Raw genomic sequence first — 16,707 nt, forward strand, 5'->3', positions numbered from 1 at the left:
GACCTGATATAATGATATAAATAAATAAATAATTGTCCATTCTTCTGTTACGTGTAACACAGGCCAAAAGCCTGGGGTTCATCCTTGACCATGCCCTCAACCAAATCCTATTAATTATTTGTCCTAAATCTTTCTAATCTTCCAGTTCCACTGCCATACCCTGGCCCAGGCCTCGTTCAACTCTCACCTGGAGCACTGAGACCCCTTACTCTCCCTTATTAAGGCAGAAGTCTTTGACATCTTGAAATATTCTGGGATCACTTGAACACTGATCACAAAAATTAGGGGATATTTTATCGATTCATATTCATTTTGAAATACCCCTAAGTTTTGTGAGCAGTATATTTTATAGTTCTACCCAGAAATTACTTGTTTGTGTATGTTTATATGCATTTGTCAGACACAGAATACTAAGGATTTTCTTTGATCTGCTATTGGTCTTAAGTCTCTTTCCTCTGCTTTTATATAATTAACTGATAACTGTGGAACCAGAATGAAAAGCTGCTGCCCAATTTTAGACTTGTGTGTTTCTGCAATGCTAATTTTTTGTTGTTAGTGCATGGTGTGTATTAATTTATTATTTTTGAGCCTGGTATTTATTTATTTATTTATTAAGGTACTCAAAGTTTTATTATACAGCTTTATTAGGGTATAATTTACATAACAGCCTGGTATTTAATAGTGAAAACATTTTGAACTGTAAAGCTACTTCTTTCATTACTACTTAATATCTTTTCTCTTTTTTTTTGGCAGATCGTTCAATTAGACCTCTTTTTCCAGCTGGCTACTTTTATGATACACAGGTAGGGTCTCCTCTAGGATATTTGTTTCCAAATCAATTAAAAATTATTTAATGACTCTCTGTAAGACTTACTGGCTAAACAGTATATAAAGAATACAAAATAAGAATTTTTGGTGATGCTATTGCATTTAACATTAAATGTTTTTAAACAATTTTAAAAATCTAATATTTATTCAGTGTCAATTTGAGGTTATAGCTGAATTATGGATAGAAGTGAGCCAACCCAGGAGTGTGGGGAAAGCACAAAAGCCCTGAGGCAAAAAAAGAAATTGGTGAGTTAATACGTTGAGTGATTGAGGTGGGTGCAGCAGATCAGTTTAGGCCTTGTAGGTCATCTTAGTAAAAGAGGGTAGGAAAATCAACATAACTAATTTTTATTACTTATTTTAATTACTGGGTCTGCTAAACCTCTACTTCATTATATTTTAATTCTGAGTATTTTCTTTCAGAATGACCCATATACTTTAACCCTTTGAGTAGTAGTACAAACTTTTGTGTATGTCCTTATGCCTCCTGACCATCCAGAGTACAATTGTACAAAAATTTTTATTTTAAAAATGTGTAAGTCAACATTTAAAAAAGGCAAATGTATGTTCTTCTTGTTTCCATAAATTGGTTATCAAACAAACATGATTTTAAGTTAATGGAACTGGAACTTATTTCATTTTTTGAAAAAAACTCACTCCTGGGAGTTAACAAGCATGAAAATAACTCACTACTCAAAGGTTTAACTATTTTATTTATTTGATAAAAAATATATGCCTTTGTAAGGATGTCCTTGCCTTAAATTATTTTCTTAGGTATAAGACAGGTGTCTGTTTATTATTGCACTGTAAAGTAATTCATTTGCTTGTTTTGTCAGTGCTTACAAACAATGTAACTTTTATTTTTTAATTCAGCGAGAGGAGGGGAGGCAGAGATACTCCCTCATGAGCCTGAACTGGGATCCACCCAGCAAGCCCACTAGGGGGTGATGCTGTCCCATCTGGGGAGTTGCTTTGTTGCTTAGCAACCAAGCTCTTCTTAGCACCTGAGGAGGTGGCCATGGAGCTATCTTCAGTGCCTGGGACCAATTTGCTCCAATTGAGCCATGGCTGCAGGAGGGAGAGAGAGAAAGAGAAGGAGAAAAAAGTGAGAGGGGTAGGGGTAGAGAAGCAGATGAGTGTTTCTCCTTTGTGCCCTGACCAGGAATCGAACCAGGGACATCCATACACCAGCCGATACTCTACCACTGAGCCAACTGGCCAGGAACCTAACAATATTTTTATGTAACAGAAATAACTAACACTTATACTTACTGAATACTTTTAGCATGCCCAGTTATTATAAATATTTTACACACAATATTTTCAGTAATTTTCATAAGAACCTTTTAGGAAGATGCTATTATTTTTCTTTTTTTTTAAATGAGAGGAGGGGAGATAGTAAAACAGACTCGTGCATGCACCCTGACCAGGATGCACTTAGCAACCCCCGTCTAGGCCAATACTCGAATCACTGAGCTATTTTTAGCACCTGAGGCCAATGTTTGGACCAACTGAGCTATCCTCAGCACCAGGGGCTGACACTAGAAGCAGTCAAGCCACTGTCCGCAGGAGGGGAAGAAGGAGAAAAGGGGGAGAGAAGCAGAGGGTCACTTCTCTTAAGTGCCCTAACCAAGAATCAAACCTAGGACATCTATATGCCAGGCCAACACTCTATCCATTGAGCTACCTGACCAAGGCCTATTTTTTCTTTCAAAGATGAGGAAATTTTTGAGGCTTTATATAAGTAATTTACCCATGGTCAAGCATGTAGTTAAGTGATAGTCAGAATTAAGGAGTGTGACACTAAAGCCCATGCTTTTAACCTTGTAGTGCTCCCATATTTTAGGCCAAAACCTTATCCAAAATGATAATCCTCCCAATTCAAGCAGATTTTGTTAAGTACTTTGAATTTTTCTTTTGTACTAGGTCCTTTGTAATTTGTTAGCAGTAGATGGTGTTAATGAACCTGATGTCCTAGCAATTAATGGTGGTAAGTGTAAAAACAGAGAATAAAATTATCATTGTTGATTTTTCTTTTTTAAGCAATGAAATATTTTTATTTTAGCTCTTGTTTTTTTCTTTTTTTAAGCTTCTGTAGCCCTCTCATTATCAGATATTCCTTGGAATGGACCTATTGGTAAGTTAGGATTTGAAAATAAGAAACAATTTTGATTTTTCAGTAAATACTAGTGAGCATGCTATTATCAGGGGCTTAGATCAATGGTTCCAATTTATTATCTATCATTATTATCTTGAATTAGATGACATTCTATGACTTCTTTCAGCTCTGCAACATTTTCATCCTTGGCATGGATTTTTTTCTGATAGCAATATGTCATGGTGTTAGAGATTTTGTGTCCCTAAATACTTTGAATTCTTAGTTGTGTCTTCTGTTTGAGGACTTTGCTTTTGTCTGGGAAAGTGTCAAAGTACATACTCTTTCAAGATAAAAACAAACATGTTTACAATTTACAGCTTCTACAGGTTGTAGTCATGCAATATAAAAATGATTTGTGGAGTAAATAATTATTGAGTGTACTAAATGCCAGTAGGTTTAGTCTTGTAAGGTAAGGCCATCAAGGGGGTTTCTCAGAGTAGTAAACATTTAAGCTGAACCTTAGTAGGAAGATGCTAAGTATTAACCTTGGAGAAAGGAGTCCAGACCAGAAGAAGAATGTGAGTATGATCTTTGAAGTGTGGAAGAGTTGCATAGTTGAGTAACTCAGAGTGACTCCGTGAAGCAGGAAGGTAGTGTTAGGTAGGATGCTCTTTGGGCCTTAAATAATATGGTAGAAATACGGACTTTATTGTGGTAAGAACTGAAGATAGGGATTGAAGCCATCACTGGAATAATGTCTTAAAAACTGAAAAGTTTTAATAAACAATTGCCAATATTTTAATATACTTTAGGGGCAGTACGAATAGGAATGATTGATGGAGAATGTGTTGTTAACCCAACACGAAAAGAAATGTCTTCCAGTATTTTAAATTTAGTGGTTGCTGGAGCAGCTAAAAGTCAGATTGGTAAGTATTTTAAGTACTAAATTTGTTTGGATTTTACTTAGAGTTCTGACTTCTTAAAAATGCATTTAAACTCTATGTGTTTTGTCAGTCATAAGGATTTTGGTTTTGTTTTATTGCTGCCTTATTTTGGTGTAGTGCTCTTTGTATCAGACAATACCTAAAATTAATATTATACAACTTGATTGAAATACATAAAATCTTTGACAAGATTTTTAGTCATTTTTTAATTGATAAGCCAGTCTAAAAGTTCTAATTCTGGTAATAAAGTGTTTTGTTAGTTTAGCTAATTCAATCCTCCTAAGCTTGTTTGTTGTTCTCTGAGTCCTCTGAGAAGGAGGTGACCTATTTCTGAAGTGGAACTAGTAATAAAATAAAAGACATGTACTGGGTCATCTTTACTCCTTGTAACATAAATTTCATAAATACATGAATGAAAATCAGAGCCTGATTCTATTGAAGGAGAATGGGCTTTAATAGTTAGAATAAGCTGGGTTTGAAACCCAACATCTGCTACATGTTAGCCATGTTACCTTAGACAAATTAATTAAGGTCTCTGCTCAGTTTATTCTACTACATGATATTTGATGTCTGGGACTGTCTGACATAGGACCTTCTGGTGTGGAAACATTTTGATCTATGGCATGCCATAAAAACCCTATAGGCAGCCTTTCAGCTGTTACTCTCTAGATAAGTGGTTCTCAAACTTTTTGAAGTTGGGGCACATTTAAAATCCTACAAATAATTGTAGGCGCACTATATACAGATTTCTGAGAAATATGTTATAATAATTAAGTCAAATATTAAAGAAAAAAGTATAAAGTCCAAGTGCTTTTATGGTATTTAAACTAAATAAATACGACAAAATTAAATTTATTCTGACATTAAAAAAACATTTTTATGTTACATTTTTTGAGTTATGCTTTTTAGAATTCGTAAAAAAGGGGTTAAAAATTTTTTAAAAAGACAAAAAGTTATCTTCTTATATATATAGATACATTCTTAGTAAGATTTAGTAAATTCGGCAGGACCCAGTGTGAATGTGTTAAGTTTTTTTATTCTTGTGTTTATCAGAAACATGAGCCTGATGTGTCCTAGCAATTTCTTCAATGTTTGGGCATATATTTGAAAGGCAAACTCTCATTTCCTCGTCAATACATTGAAGAATTCCTCTCTTTTTACTCTTTGTTGTGTTGAGGGTAGAAAATCCTAATTCACATAAATAGGATGTTGAAAGTTGTAGTAAATGTTCAAAGCTTTTTTAGATATTGCCACATACTCATTCTTCTTTTATAGAAATCCAAAAGGCTTCAAGAGACAATTCCTTATGTTTAATCATCAATCCAAAACCCCCACCATACATATCATCTTAACTTTACACCAAACAAAGGATAGAAGAAATTTGCCTCCAGTCTTTCTGGGGAACATGGGAGGTAGTGTAAACAATCTAGCACCACAGCTTAAGAGCCTTTTACAACCTAATCAGGCAATTGAGGTGAGGGGTTGGGCAGACTGTCAGCTTACAGCCAATTCCCCACACCTCTGTCCCCCAGAAATCTAAACTCTAAAAACTCTGTTGGTTTTTTGGTCCCCGACAGGCACATATTTCTCTGGAATACCATAGGCCACACCTGGAAATCTTATAGGGTGCACACTTTGAGAACCACTACTCTAGATGGAAGAATGAGACTCTAAAGACTGCAGCAACCATCAGAGAATAGTCTTAATTAGAGGGAAGCTGAGAGTGATTCAGAATCAACCTGTAAGACTAGGTTCAGAAATGACAAGCCTCCATTTTATGACTTTTACATCACTATTTCATGAAGATATTTTTTAGCCAGCTCTCTGGCTTTCATAAAGGTGCAACAAATATACATTTGACCCGTGTTCATGTTAAAGTTAATATTAGGTCCAAATCACACTTGATCTTAGCCAAAAAAGGCTGAGAAGCAATTTGTGTCCAGATTAAATACCACTCTCATAAAACTTCTGGGATACAAAAAAGTAATTGCTACCATTCGTTATTAAAATATTTAGTAATCAGAATCTGTAAAGTATGGCCTTTCAGGGCAAGAATGATTTCCTTGTGCTTTCAGCTGTTAAATTACTTCAGTGGCCATTATTCTGCACAGTACCATTTAGATGCCTGTTTTCAGCTGGTGCATATACTACCACTAGTCAGTCTGTGTGTAATTTATTTAAATGCGAAGAGTCATGTTGGGCCAGTAATTACCATATTGGACAGCACAGATCTTTATACTCCAAAACTATAACGAATGTTCTTTTAAACAATTTTTTAAATGAAATGCTTTAAAGTTTAATTGGTGAAAACAAAGTTTATTTTAGGAATATTGATTTTCTTTATCTTAGTCTTTCCATATTCTCTTTTTAAAATCACTTTATAGAGGTATAATTTACATATGTTAAATGCATTTTTAAATCTCCAATTTTATTTTGTGAAAGTGGGAGGGGCTGTTACGGGAATGCAGATGAGTAAAAGAATACAATCATCTCAGTATCATGTTAACAGAGCACGGTCCCTCATGTCTCAAGTGACTTTGAGAACTTACCTTCCTTTACCCTCCTCCTCCATTTATAATATAATTGTTTTAATATTCCTCTACATTTAGAACCACAATAGGCAGTGATGTGATTCTGCTTTTGCCTCGGCTATCAAACATAAGTTAGAAAATTCAAGAGAAGAAAAGTGTATTTACCCATATTTTTGCCTAACATGTTCTTGAAATTGCTTTCTAACATGGTTTCTTTCTTTATTGTTTCCTTTCTGTTTAGAAAACTTCCGTTAGCCATTCTGTTAGGGTAGGTCTGCCAGTGACAAACTTTTCTAGTTCTCCATGTAAGAGTCTTGATTTCCCCTTTATTTCTAAATATCTTCACTGAGTATAGGATTCTGTGTCGACAGTTCTTTACTTCCAGCATCTGCAGAATATTATACCACTTCTGACTTTCATGGTTTCTGATGATAAATCTAATGTTATATGAATTGCTTTCCCCATGGGTAAGGTATTATTTTTCTCTGGCTTGTTTCAAGATTTTTTTTCTTTGTCTTTGATCTTCAGAAGTCTAATGATGATGTGTCTTTCTTTGAATTACCCTATGTAGGGTTTTGTCAGTTTCTTGAATCTTTAGGCTTACATCTTTGCCAAATTTGGAAATTTTTAGCTATCCCCCCCCCCCTCCCAGTGCTTTACAGTTCTGCTGTCTTTTTCTTCTTTTCAAAACTCCAGTGACACAAATGTTAGCTTGTCTATTATCGTTTCACAGGTCTGATGGAATTGTTTTCAGTTGGCTTATGGAATTCCAACATAGAAAGCACACAGGATTTTTTTTTCCATTCTAGATTATACCTAGAAGAATTAGAAGTTACTTATGTAATAATAAATCTTAATGACAACATGATGTGGTTAAACTATTAGAGATGATACTAACTATTCATTACATGACTTTTGACTTTGTAAAAGTTGAGAAATGCCAGAGATGACACAAGTTGGCCAGACTCTAATCAGCCTATTAGAAACCAAAGCCAGATAGAGCTGAAATGCAGATTTTACTGAGATTCCATGCTTAAAACCCCTACTTTGAGCTACTTTGTTTTACATAGGAGTTTTACTGTTATAACACCATAAAAGCAGCCTTTTTTATGGTAATACCTAGTGTCCTCTAGTTGGCTTACTTACAATAGTATCACTACAAAAATTTCCCCACTTGTGTGAGAATTAGACAACATGACAATGACCAAATTAAATGGGAGGTCATAGCAAATAATTTTAAACATTTATTGGACACCTACTGTGCTGATATGCTAAAATTTAATTTTAAATACATATTAAGAATCAATGCATTTGTTCATTTCACAAGGTAAAATTTTATGGTATTTGAATTATATCTAATAAAGATGTTATTTTAAAAAGGTGTGCATAGTATATTTTCTTTTGTATCATTTGTTATAAGAAGTCCCTCATTAAATTTAAGAATATAAACCTAACTTCAAATATCAAGGTTTCTTTATTCATATCATGCTCTTTATATTTTGGAAGTATGTTGATTCTGAGAAAAGAAATAAAAAGGGTGGATGTACCATTAATCAAATTGATCTGTAGAATTTATGTCATGTCATGTTATTTGAAAATGTTATAGGTTCTGGCCTATTGGCTCAGCAGTAGAGCATCGGCCCAGATGTGGAAGTCCCAGGTTTGATTCCCAGTCAGGGCACACAGGAGAAGTGCCCATCTGCTTCTCCACCCCTCTCCCCAATTTCTCTCTCTTTCTCTCTTTTCCCCTCCCACAGCCATGGCCTCGGGCACTGAGGATTGCTCCATGGCCTCAGCCACAGGTGCTAAAATAGCTGGGTTTCTGAGCAAAGGAGCTGTGGCCCAGCCTGGCAGAGCATCACCTGATAGGGGCTTGCATGGTGGATCCCGGTAGAGGTACATGCCGGAGTCTGTCTCTGCTCCCCGCCTCTCACTTAATAAAAAAATAAAGGAAACACTGAGGTTGCCAGTTCAAAACCCTGGCTTGCCTGGTCAAGGCACATATGGGAGTTAATGCTTCCTGCTCCTCCCCCTTCTCTCTCTCTCCTCTCTAAAATAAATGAATAAATAAATAATTATAAAAAAAAATGAAGGAAATGCTATATTGGAAATATGTGCAATAGCAATCTTTTTTTTTTCTTTAGTCATGTTGGAAGCCTCTGCAGAGAACATTTTACAGCAGGACTTTTGCCATGCTATCAAAGTGGGAGTAAAATACACACAACAAATAATTCAGGGCATCCAGCAGTTGGTAAAAGAAATTGGTGTTACCAAGAGGACGCCTCAGAAGTTATTTATCCCTTCGCCAGAGATTGTGGAACACACTAATAAGTAAGAACATCTGTTCAAAAGAAACTGAAACTCACCAGATTTAATTTCCTGTCAGAAAAATACTTCACATGGAAGTACTATCCATGTATTACTTCTTAAATAGCACCCTTTTGTTTTATTACCATAGATACCAATATAAATACCAATCTAATGCTTTATAAAGGATAAACCCACATACTTCTTCAACGGCCTAAGTTTGAATTTCAGATGAAAGGGGGAGTGAGTTTATTGGTCAAGATTCAGATAATCCACATCTCTCTGTGTGTTGAGGAAAAAAGGGATAAAGCCTAAGATATTTGATCATCTAATGAAACTGTTGAAGTTCTCAAAAAGAAATTAAGTATGACCTCCACTATATGCCTGCACATAGGAAGACACTCAGTAAATATGAATAGCCAGAAAATTATATTATATTATTTATTTAAAATAAATTGAAAATTAGGATTTCCTTTAGTATTAGTCTCAGAGTTATCAGTCAGATTAAAGAGTTAAATAAACTGTCCCCAACAAAAGAGTTGCCTGCAATCACAGCCAGAATGGATAAAAGAAAAAAAAGAGGTTAAAAAAGATAATAAGAAAAATCTCAGGAAATAAACTGAACGATTAAGGATGCAGGGCATAATACCATTATAGAGTGATTCCCCTGAGAGGTAAGGAGAAAGAAATTTGTGTTCTGTATCTCCTAAGTAATAAACAGATTAGCCATGTTAATGAGCAAGAAATACATTTTAAAATTTTTTATTAAATGTTTAAATAGTTTATTAAATATTTCAGTTTTGTAATAGACACGGTCTCACGTTTCTAAATATGCTGATGTTTGTTTTTAAAATAGACTCGCCATGGAAAAACTCTATGCAGTTTTTACAGATTATAAACATGATAAGGTTGGTATACCTGGATTTTATCTTATGTAATTGATCTGGGAATTCTTTTTACTCATAATTTATGTAAATAGCATATGACTATCAGTCCTATTTTAATGAAAAATATAAACAGAAAGCTAAATAATAGCCTTGTTATTTGCTTCACCATTCTTTTGTTGATTACTACAAGTTTTAGGGAATGTGGAAAATAAATTTGAATGAATTCCTAAGCAGGTAATATTTCTTATAAATCAATGTCCAGTTCTAATCTCTTAAAGAATACTGTCATTAGAGAAATCTGAGTACTGTTACAATGTGACATTGTAAAATAATTTAAAAATAGAAATGTTGACTATTGTCATATATATGTAAAAAATTAACCTCAACTTGTATTTAGATTTCCAGAGATGAAGCTGTTAACAAGATAAGATTAGATACAGAGGAACAACTAAAAGGTAATTTTCTTATTTCTATTTTATTTATATTTGGGTTTTTTTTTTTTAATTTTTCTGAAGTGAGAAGCAAGGAGGCAGAGAGATTCCTGCATGTGCCCAACCAAGATCCACCTGGCATGCCCACTAGGAGGCAATGCTCTGCCCATCTGGGGCATTGTTCTGTTACAACCGGAGCCATTCTAGTGCCTGAGGCAGAGGCCATGGAGCCATCCTCAGTGCCTGGGCCAACCTTGCTCCAGTGGAGCCTTGGCTGTGGGAGGGGAAGAGAGAGAAAGGAAAGGGGTAAGGGTGGAGAAGCATATGGTAGTATCTCCTGTGTGCCCTGGCCAGGAATCAAACCCGGGACTTCCACACACTGGGCCAACGCTCTACCACTGAGCCAGCAGGCCAGGGCTAAGGTAAATTTTTTAATTTAGAAAAGTATTTAGAGGAATAGCTACTTAAATTTTTGCATATAAAACCTTGACAAAATCAATTATTCTCATTGCTCCTTAGTTTTATCCTCAGTAAATTTATGATAATGATACATCCTATGGTGACTGTTAAATTCTATGAATGTAGTCAGCACTGCAGCCGACACAGTGGGCACCAGTAAATGTTAAATGTGAAATATTCCTGATCTTTTCTGGATCAAACTCTTAAAGTCTAAGGTGGGTCCTTGTATCCTGTGAAAGATACCTGAAAACCTGAAAGATGTTCTTTAAAATTCTTGAGTTCTTGGCCTGACCAGGTGGTGGCGCAGTGGATAGAGCATCGGACTGGGATGCGGAAGGACCCAGGTTCGAGACTCCGGGGTTGCCAGCTTGAGCGCAGGCTCATCTGGCTTGAGCAAAAAGGTCACTAGCATGGACCCAAGGTCACTGGCTCGAGCAGGGAGTTGCTCAGTCTGCTGAAGGCCCGCGGTCATGGCACATATGAGAAAGCAATCAATGAACAACTACGGAGTCGCAATGAAAAACTGATAATTGATGCTTCTCATCTCTCTCCGTTCCTGTCTGTCTGTCCCTGTCTATCCCTCTATCTGACTCTCTATCCCTGTAAAAAAAAATATTTTTTTTTAAAATTCTTGAGTTCTTAATCTGTGAAACTAATACTAATAAAATCTGGTACATAGGGATTAAATGAGTGAATAACTTACATCTGTGCTTGGCATATAGCAAGTGTTCAATAAATGTTAACTGGTGTTAATATATGGAATTGTAAAATTTAGATTTTATAGAATTTAGCTTTCTATCGCTTCTCGGCCTTTTGGCTAAGATCAAGTGTAGAATTTAGCTTTCTAGAAATTATTAAATAAAGGATTTTATTGTATAGTATCAATCACACAAACTGAGTATGTACCAAACATGACATATATTTCTTGTTAATTTTTCTTTTAATAAACAAGTAATCTCTCACCTAGTTATTTTAAGGTAAATCTGCTGTTAGCAGTGATATTAAGGTGATTACCTGTAATTGCTATTACTATATTTCACCCTATTAAGAATGAAGTTATATAAAACTGTTACCTTATTTTAAAAGAGAAGTGATTTTGTGTTTATATTATACATAATAGAATATCTTCATGACTCCCTGGGTTCATAGGATATTTTAAATACTTTGTTAATAATTACTATATTTTCCTCCCCAAATGCAACCTAGTTAAAGCATAAAAGTTCATATTAAAGTATAATATTCAAAATTATTCTTGCCTGATGAATATACAGTGCTTAATATATATCTTTCCATGGCCATTTCTTATATTCTGGTTATTTTAAAGTTACTTATGTTCCAGTTATTTTAAAGTTATATTTAATAATCAAGTGCTTAAGAGAATAGTGCTTAGAACTTGACATAAATCAACTGATAAGGTAAAGTAGCTTAACATTTAAAAGCACAAGCCTAGGCAGACAGATCTATATTCAGATCAGAGCTGTGTCTGTTACTGCCTATGTTATCTCAGGCAATTTACTACACTTCTTTGGGCCTGTTTTTCTCTTCTGTAGAATGGGGATAAATAACAGAATTTACCTCATAAGTTGTTATAAAGATTAAAGAAAGACATTTTAAAAAAAGAAACCACACAAAGTACCAGGGTCATGGAAAAACTTAAAAATGTTAACTGAAATACCCATCAGTAGGGATTTATAATATATAAAGAAAATTATTGTTCTATTTGCAGACTAAGATAAAAGTTACTCAAGACACAACAGTGAAGGTGACTATGTTTAGATGTGTCAGGTAGACTTATTATTCATAATATAGTTTGCTGAATTTGTCAGGTAACAATGCAATAGAGAGCTGATTTCAAAGCACTGCTCTGGTACAAATCAAAGGAAGTTTCCAAGATACATTTGATGGATAATACTGTGTGTCTCCTACTTCAGAATAATTATCTATTTTGTTTGCCTGAGGATTAAATGTTCAGTTAAATCCCTTGGTTTACTTCCATTGTTCATTGATTTGATACTGTGAATTTACAGAAATCCTGTCTTTCAAAAAAAGAAAATCTTTGTTTTGTCTTTCTTCTGTAGAAAAATTTCCAGAGGTTGATTCATATGAAATAATAGAATCCTTCAATGTTGTTGCAAAGGGAGTTTTTAGAAGTATTATTTTGAATGAATACAAAAGGTAAACATATCCTTTTTTGATATGAAGCATGCACTGTTTCTGCAAGTTGAATTGAAAGTGGCAGCTTTCTTAAAGCAAGGAGCTATTTTGTTTTAAGTGAACAGGAAAGAATTATAATATTTATTTTATAAATAGGTACCTGTTAAAGAGTGTGTGGATTTTGCGGATGTGTTTGTCTCCCTGTGGGCCTTGTGTATAAAGCAGTGCTTTGTAGCCCTGACTGCATGTAAGAATCACCCGCACAGCTTCAACAGTATAGGTATACTGGTCATAACCCCCAATAGTCTGATTCAGTGGGTCTTACAGTAGCACCCAAGTAAAGTTCTTAAAGTTCCACAGGTGATTATGATATGCAGTTGGGATTGAGACCTCCCTGGTAAAGATAAAGTAATAATATGTGATTTTTCTGATTTCCAACACTGCTTTATACACTTATTTCCTTTATTACTATAGGTGTGATGGTCGAGATTTGACTTCACTTAGGAATATAAACTGTGAGGTAGATATGTTTAAAATTCTTCATGGATCAGCATTATTTCAAAGGGGACAAACACAGGTAATATATGTAAAAAGCTACAGTTATTTGCTGATTCAGGATTACTTAATTACATTTAATAGAAGTATTATGTAGATATTATAAGTTTTTGTCATATGGAATGTATAAGCAGATTAATATCTGATTTAAGTTTTTTCAAAATCTGTTTTGAGGTACACAAAATTGAGTCACTCATATTCCTTAGTTTGCAGGATATTGTCACTTGCTCTGTTCGAGAAACTCATTTTGTTTTCTTTTTAGCCTGTATCTCAGTCCTGTTCTTTTCCTTTACATAGGCTGCCATTCTCTTGTATTTGACACATGTATATTTAGAATTTGTGTATGATACTATGCTTTATACCACTTCCTTTTTCTTTTATTAATCCCTACTTTAATTTTGCCAACCTAGTGGGTACAAAGTGGTGTGTCATTATTTTCATTTGTATTGTCCTCATCAAGAACGAGGCATCTGCCCTGGCCAGTTGGCTCAGTAGTAGAGCGTCGGCCTGGCGTGCAGGAGTCCTGGGTTTGATTCCCGGCCAGGGCACACAGGAGAAGCGCCCATCTGCTTCTCCACCCCTCCCCCTCTCCTTCCTCTGTCTCTCTCTTCCCCTCCCGCAGCCGAGGCTCCATTGGAGCAAAGTTGGCCCGGGCACTGAGGATGGCTCTGTGGCCTCTGCCTCAGGTGCTAGAGTGGCTCTGGTTGCAACAGAGCAAAGCCCCAGATGGGCGGAGCACCGCCCCCTGGTGGGCATGCCAGGTGGATCCTGTTGGGTACATGCAGGAGTCTGTCTGACTGCCTCCCCGTTTCCAACTTCAGAAAAATACAAAAAAAAAAGAAGAACAAGGCATCTTTATATATGTATATAAAATAGCCAGTCAATATTGTCATTGTATAAATCATACCCTGGGACCTGTACATTCTTAGGGCCCTATTTTCACATAGATAGTGTCCCTCAAGCTGTGCAAAACAGTAGCACTGGTTCAGGTTTGCTCTTTTGCGGTTTATCTGTTCATGTCCTTTAGCCAATTTGTTTTCTTTTTTTAGTATGATGTACTTTGTTTTTTCCTAATATTTTAAATATTACTCCTTTTCAGTAACCAGAATTTATATCATCTCCCTCTTTCTCAGATGCCTTTTAACTTTGTGGTAGCCTATTATATGTCTACAGTGAACCTGAAATCTTTAGTTTTTATGTAGTTAATCCTTCCCTGTTTAGCCCTGGCCGGTTGGCTCAGCGGTAGAGCGTCGGCCTAGCGTGCGGAGGACCCGGGTTCGATTCCCGGCCAGGGCACACAGGAGAAGCGCCCATTTGCTTCTCCACCCCTCCGCTGCACCTTCCTCTCTGTCTCTCTCTTCCCCTCCCGCAGCCGAGGCTCCATTGGAGCAAAGATGGCCCGGGCGCTGGGGATGGCTCTGTGGCCTCTGCCTCAGGCGCTAGAGTGGCTCTGGTCGCAGCATGGTGACGCCCAGGATAGGCAGAGCATCGCCCCCTGGTGGGCAGAGCGTCGCCCCATGGTGGGCGTGCCGGGTGGATCCCGGTCGGGCACATGCGGGAGTCTGTCTGACTGTCTCTCCCTGTTTCCAGCTTCAGAAAAATGCAAAAATTAAAAAAAAAAAAACCCTTCCGGTTTAACTTTAATAGTTTGTGTTTTTAAAGTCTTACTTAGGAAATCCTTCCTTACCCCAGAGTCACAAAAATACAAACCTACTTCTTTTTCTATTAACATTTGAATTTTAGCTATCAAATTTAGACCGAGTTCCTTCCTGCACATGGTGTGAGGTGGAAACCTCCAAAGTGAGCCAGTTTTACAGCAGTATTAATAATTCATTTTTTCACATTGATTTGCAATGGCACTTTATATTTCAAATTTACAAAGTTTTTAAAATACATTTTCTTCCATTATTCTATGAGTTTCCTGTGCCATTATCCAACTTTTAGCCGTGTATTTGGTGTATGTCTTTGTGTGTGTGTGTGTGAGAGAGAGAGACAGACAGACAGACAGACAGACAGGGACAGACAGGAAGGGGGAGAGCTGAGAAGTATTAACTCTTAATTGTGGCACTACAGTTCTTCATTGATTGCTTTCTCATATGTGCCTTGATGGGAGATGGGGGGCGCCCCAGCTAACCCAGAGACCCCTTGCTCAAGCCAGCAACCCTGCGCTCAAGTTGGCGCCCTTGGGGTTTCAAACCTGGATATTCTGTGACCCAATCTGACGCTCTATCCACTGCACCATCACGTAGTCAGGCTGGTATATGTCTTCATATATGAAAAGCAGATCCTGCTTTTTTATTCTCCCCTCTCCCTTCCAATATTGTCTTAATAAGTATTATATGTTTCTTTTGTTCCTTCACTGAATATTTTATATCAAGTTCTGAAAAAATATCTTTCTAGGATTTAAATTGCTATTTCACTGAATTTATTAATTCATTTGAGAAATGATATTTTTACAATTGAAATCAGTCTTTACAATGCATATAATCTCTCTCACCTTTGATTGTTTCTTTTGTGTGTGTACCCTTTAATAAAGTTTTTAAAATAATTCCATAAAGTATTATACATACTTTTGTTACCCATTCTGACCATCTACCTTTTAACTGGAGTGTTTAGTCCATTAATATTCAATTTAATTACAGATGTGATTGAACTTTGGTCTGTCATTTTATTATTAGTATTTGGCCCCTCTGTTTTTGTTTTTCTGTTCTTTCTGCCTTCTTTTTGGATTAATCAAATATTTTTAGAACTCCATTTTAACTTATCTATTTGCATTTTAGCCATACCTCTGCATTTTTGAGTGGTTACCATGGATAATACAATATACATCTTTAACTTTTTGGTCTTTTTAGAGTTAATTTTGTACCACTTCACATAAGTGAGGAAAGTTTGCAACCAATAGGTCTATCTATCCCTCCTTCCAGTCTTTATACTGTAGTTGTCTTATGAGCTACTTCTACATGTGTTATAAACTCCACTGTTTTATTTCAAAGATATATATTTTAAGGTAAGAAGAAAAGATTTTTTTATATTGACTCACATAATTACCATTTCTGGTGCTATTTATTTCTTCCTGAAGATCTGTTATTTCCAACTAGTATTATTTCCCTTCAATCTGACAAGACTTCTTTTTAGTATTGTCCTGTGAGTCTTCTGACAACAAATCCATATTTTTCATTTAACTGAATGTCTTTATTTTGCCTTTAAGTACAAATAATTTTTTTCTGGATATAGATTCTAGGTTGATTTTTTTTCTTGTAGCATGTAAAAATGTTTCACTGGGTTTTTTTTTTCCCTCCATTTTCATCTGATCAGAAGTCAGGACTTCTTCAAATCATTGTTCCCCGTATGTTTTTTATTTTCTTCTGAGTGCTTTCAGAATTTTGTCTTTGGTTTTTAGCAGTATGATTGTGAAAAGTGTGGTTTTCTTTGTATTTATCCTGCTAGGAGGTTCCTGAGCTTGAACCTGTAAATTTGTCTTTTGTTTAACTTGAGAGACATTTCTGCCATTCT

At 35.8% G+C, this 16,707-nt stretch overlaps 1 protein-coding gene, 1 long non-coding RNA gene and 1 pseudogene across 4 annotated transcripts in view; 2 read left to right on the top strand and 1 right to left on the bottom strand.

Annotated features, from left to right (window-relative positions):
* Nucleotides 1–16,707, top strand: part of PNPT1 (polyribonucleotide nucleotidyltransferase 1) — a 52,480-nt gene that overhangs the window by 12,325 nt on the left and 23,448 nt on the right. For all 3 annotated transcript variants that reach the window (XM_066378235.1, XM_066378233.1, XM_066378236.1), the window contains exons 5-13: nt 754–803; nt 2,755–2,818; nt 2,918–2,965; nt 3,739–3,852; nt 8,546–8,732; nt 9,565–9,616; nt 9,993–10,050; nt 12,564–12,660; nt 13,114–13,216. In XM_066378235.1, coding sequence (XP_066234332.1) covers nt 754–803; nt 2,755–2,818; nt 2,918–2,965; nt 3,739–3,852; nt 8,546–8,732; nt 9,565–9,616; nt 9,993–10,050; nt 12,564–12,660; nt 13,114–13,216 — 773 coding nt within the window. The remainder of the gene's footprint in view (nt 1–753; nt 804–2,754; nt 2,819–2,917; nt 2,966–3,738; nt 3,853–8,545; nt 8,733–9,564; nt 9,617–9,992; nt 10,051–12,563; nt 12,661–13,113; nt 13,217–16,707) is intronic.
* Nucleotides 1,430–16,707, bottom strand: part of LOC136400892 (uncharacterized) — a 49,953-nt gene continuing 34,675 nt past the window's right edge. Inside the window, exon 3 of the long non-coding RNA XR_010750424.1 lies at nt 1,430–1,896. This is a non-coding gene — a long non-coding RNA (uncharacterized lncRNA). The remainder of the gene's footprint in view (nt 1,897–16,707) is intronic.
* Nucleotides 11,283–11,447, top strand: LOC136401787 (U2 spliceosomal RNA; annotated as a pseudogene).

Source organism: Saccopteryx leptura, chromosome 3 (genome assembly GCF_036850995.1).
Source record: "Saccopteryx leptura isolate mSacLep1 chromosome 3, mSacLep1_pri_phased_curated, whole genome shotgun sequence".
NCBI classification, from domain to species: Eukaryota; Metazoa; Chordata; class Mammalia; order Chiroptera; family Emballonuridae; genus Saccopteryx; species Saccopteryx leptura.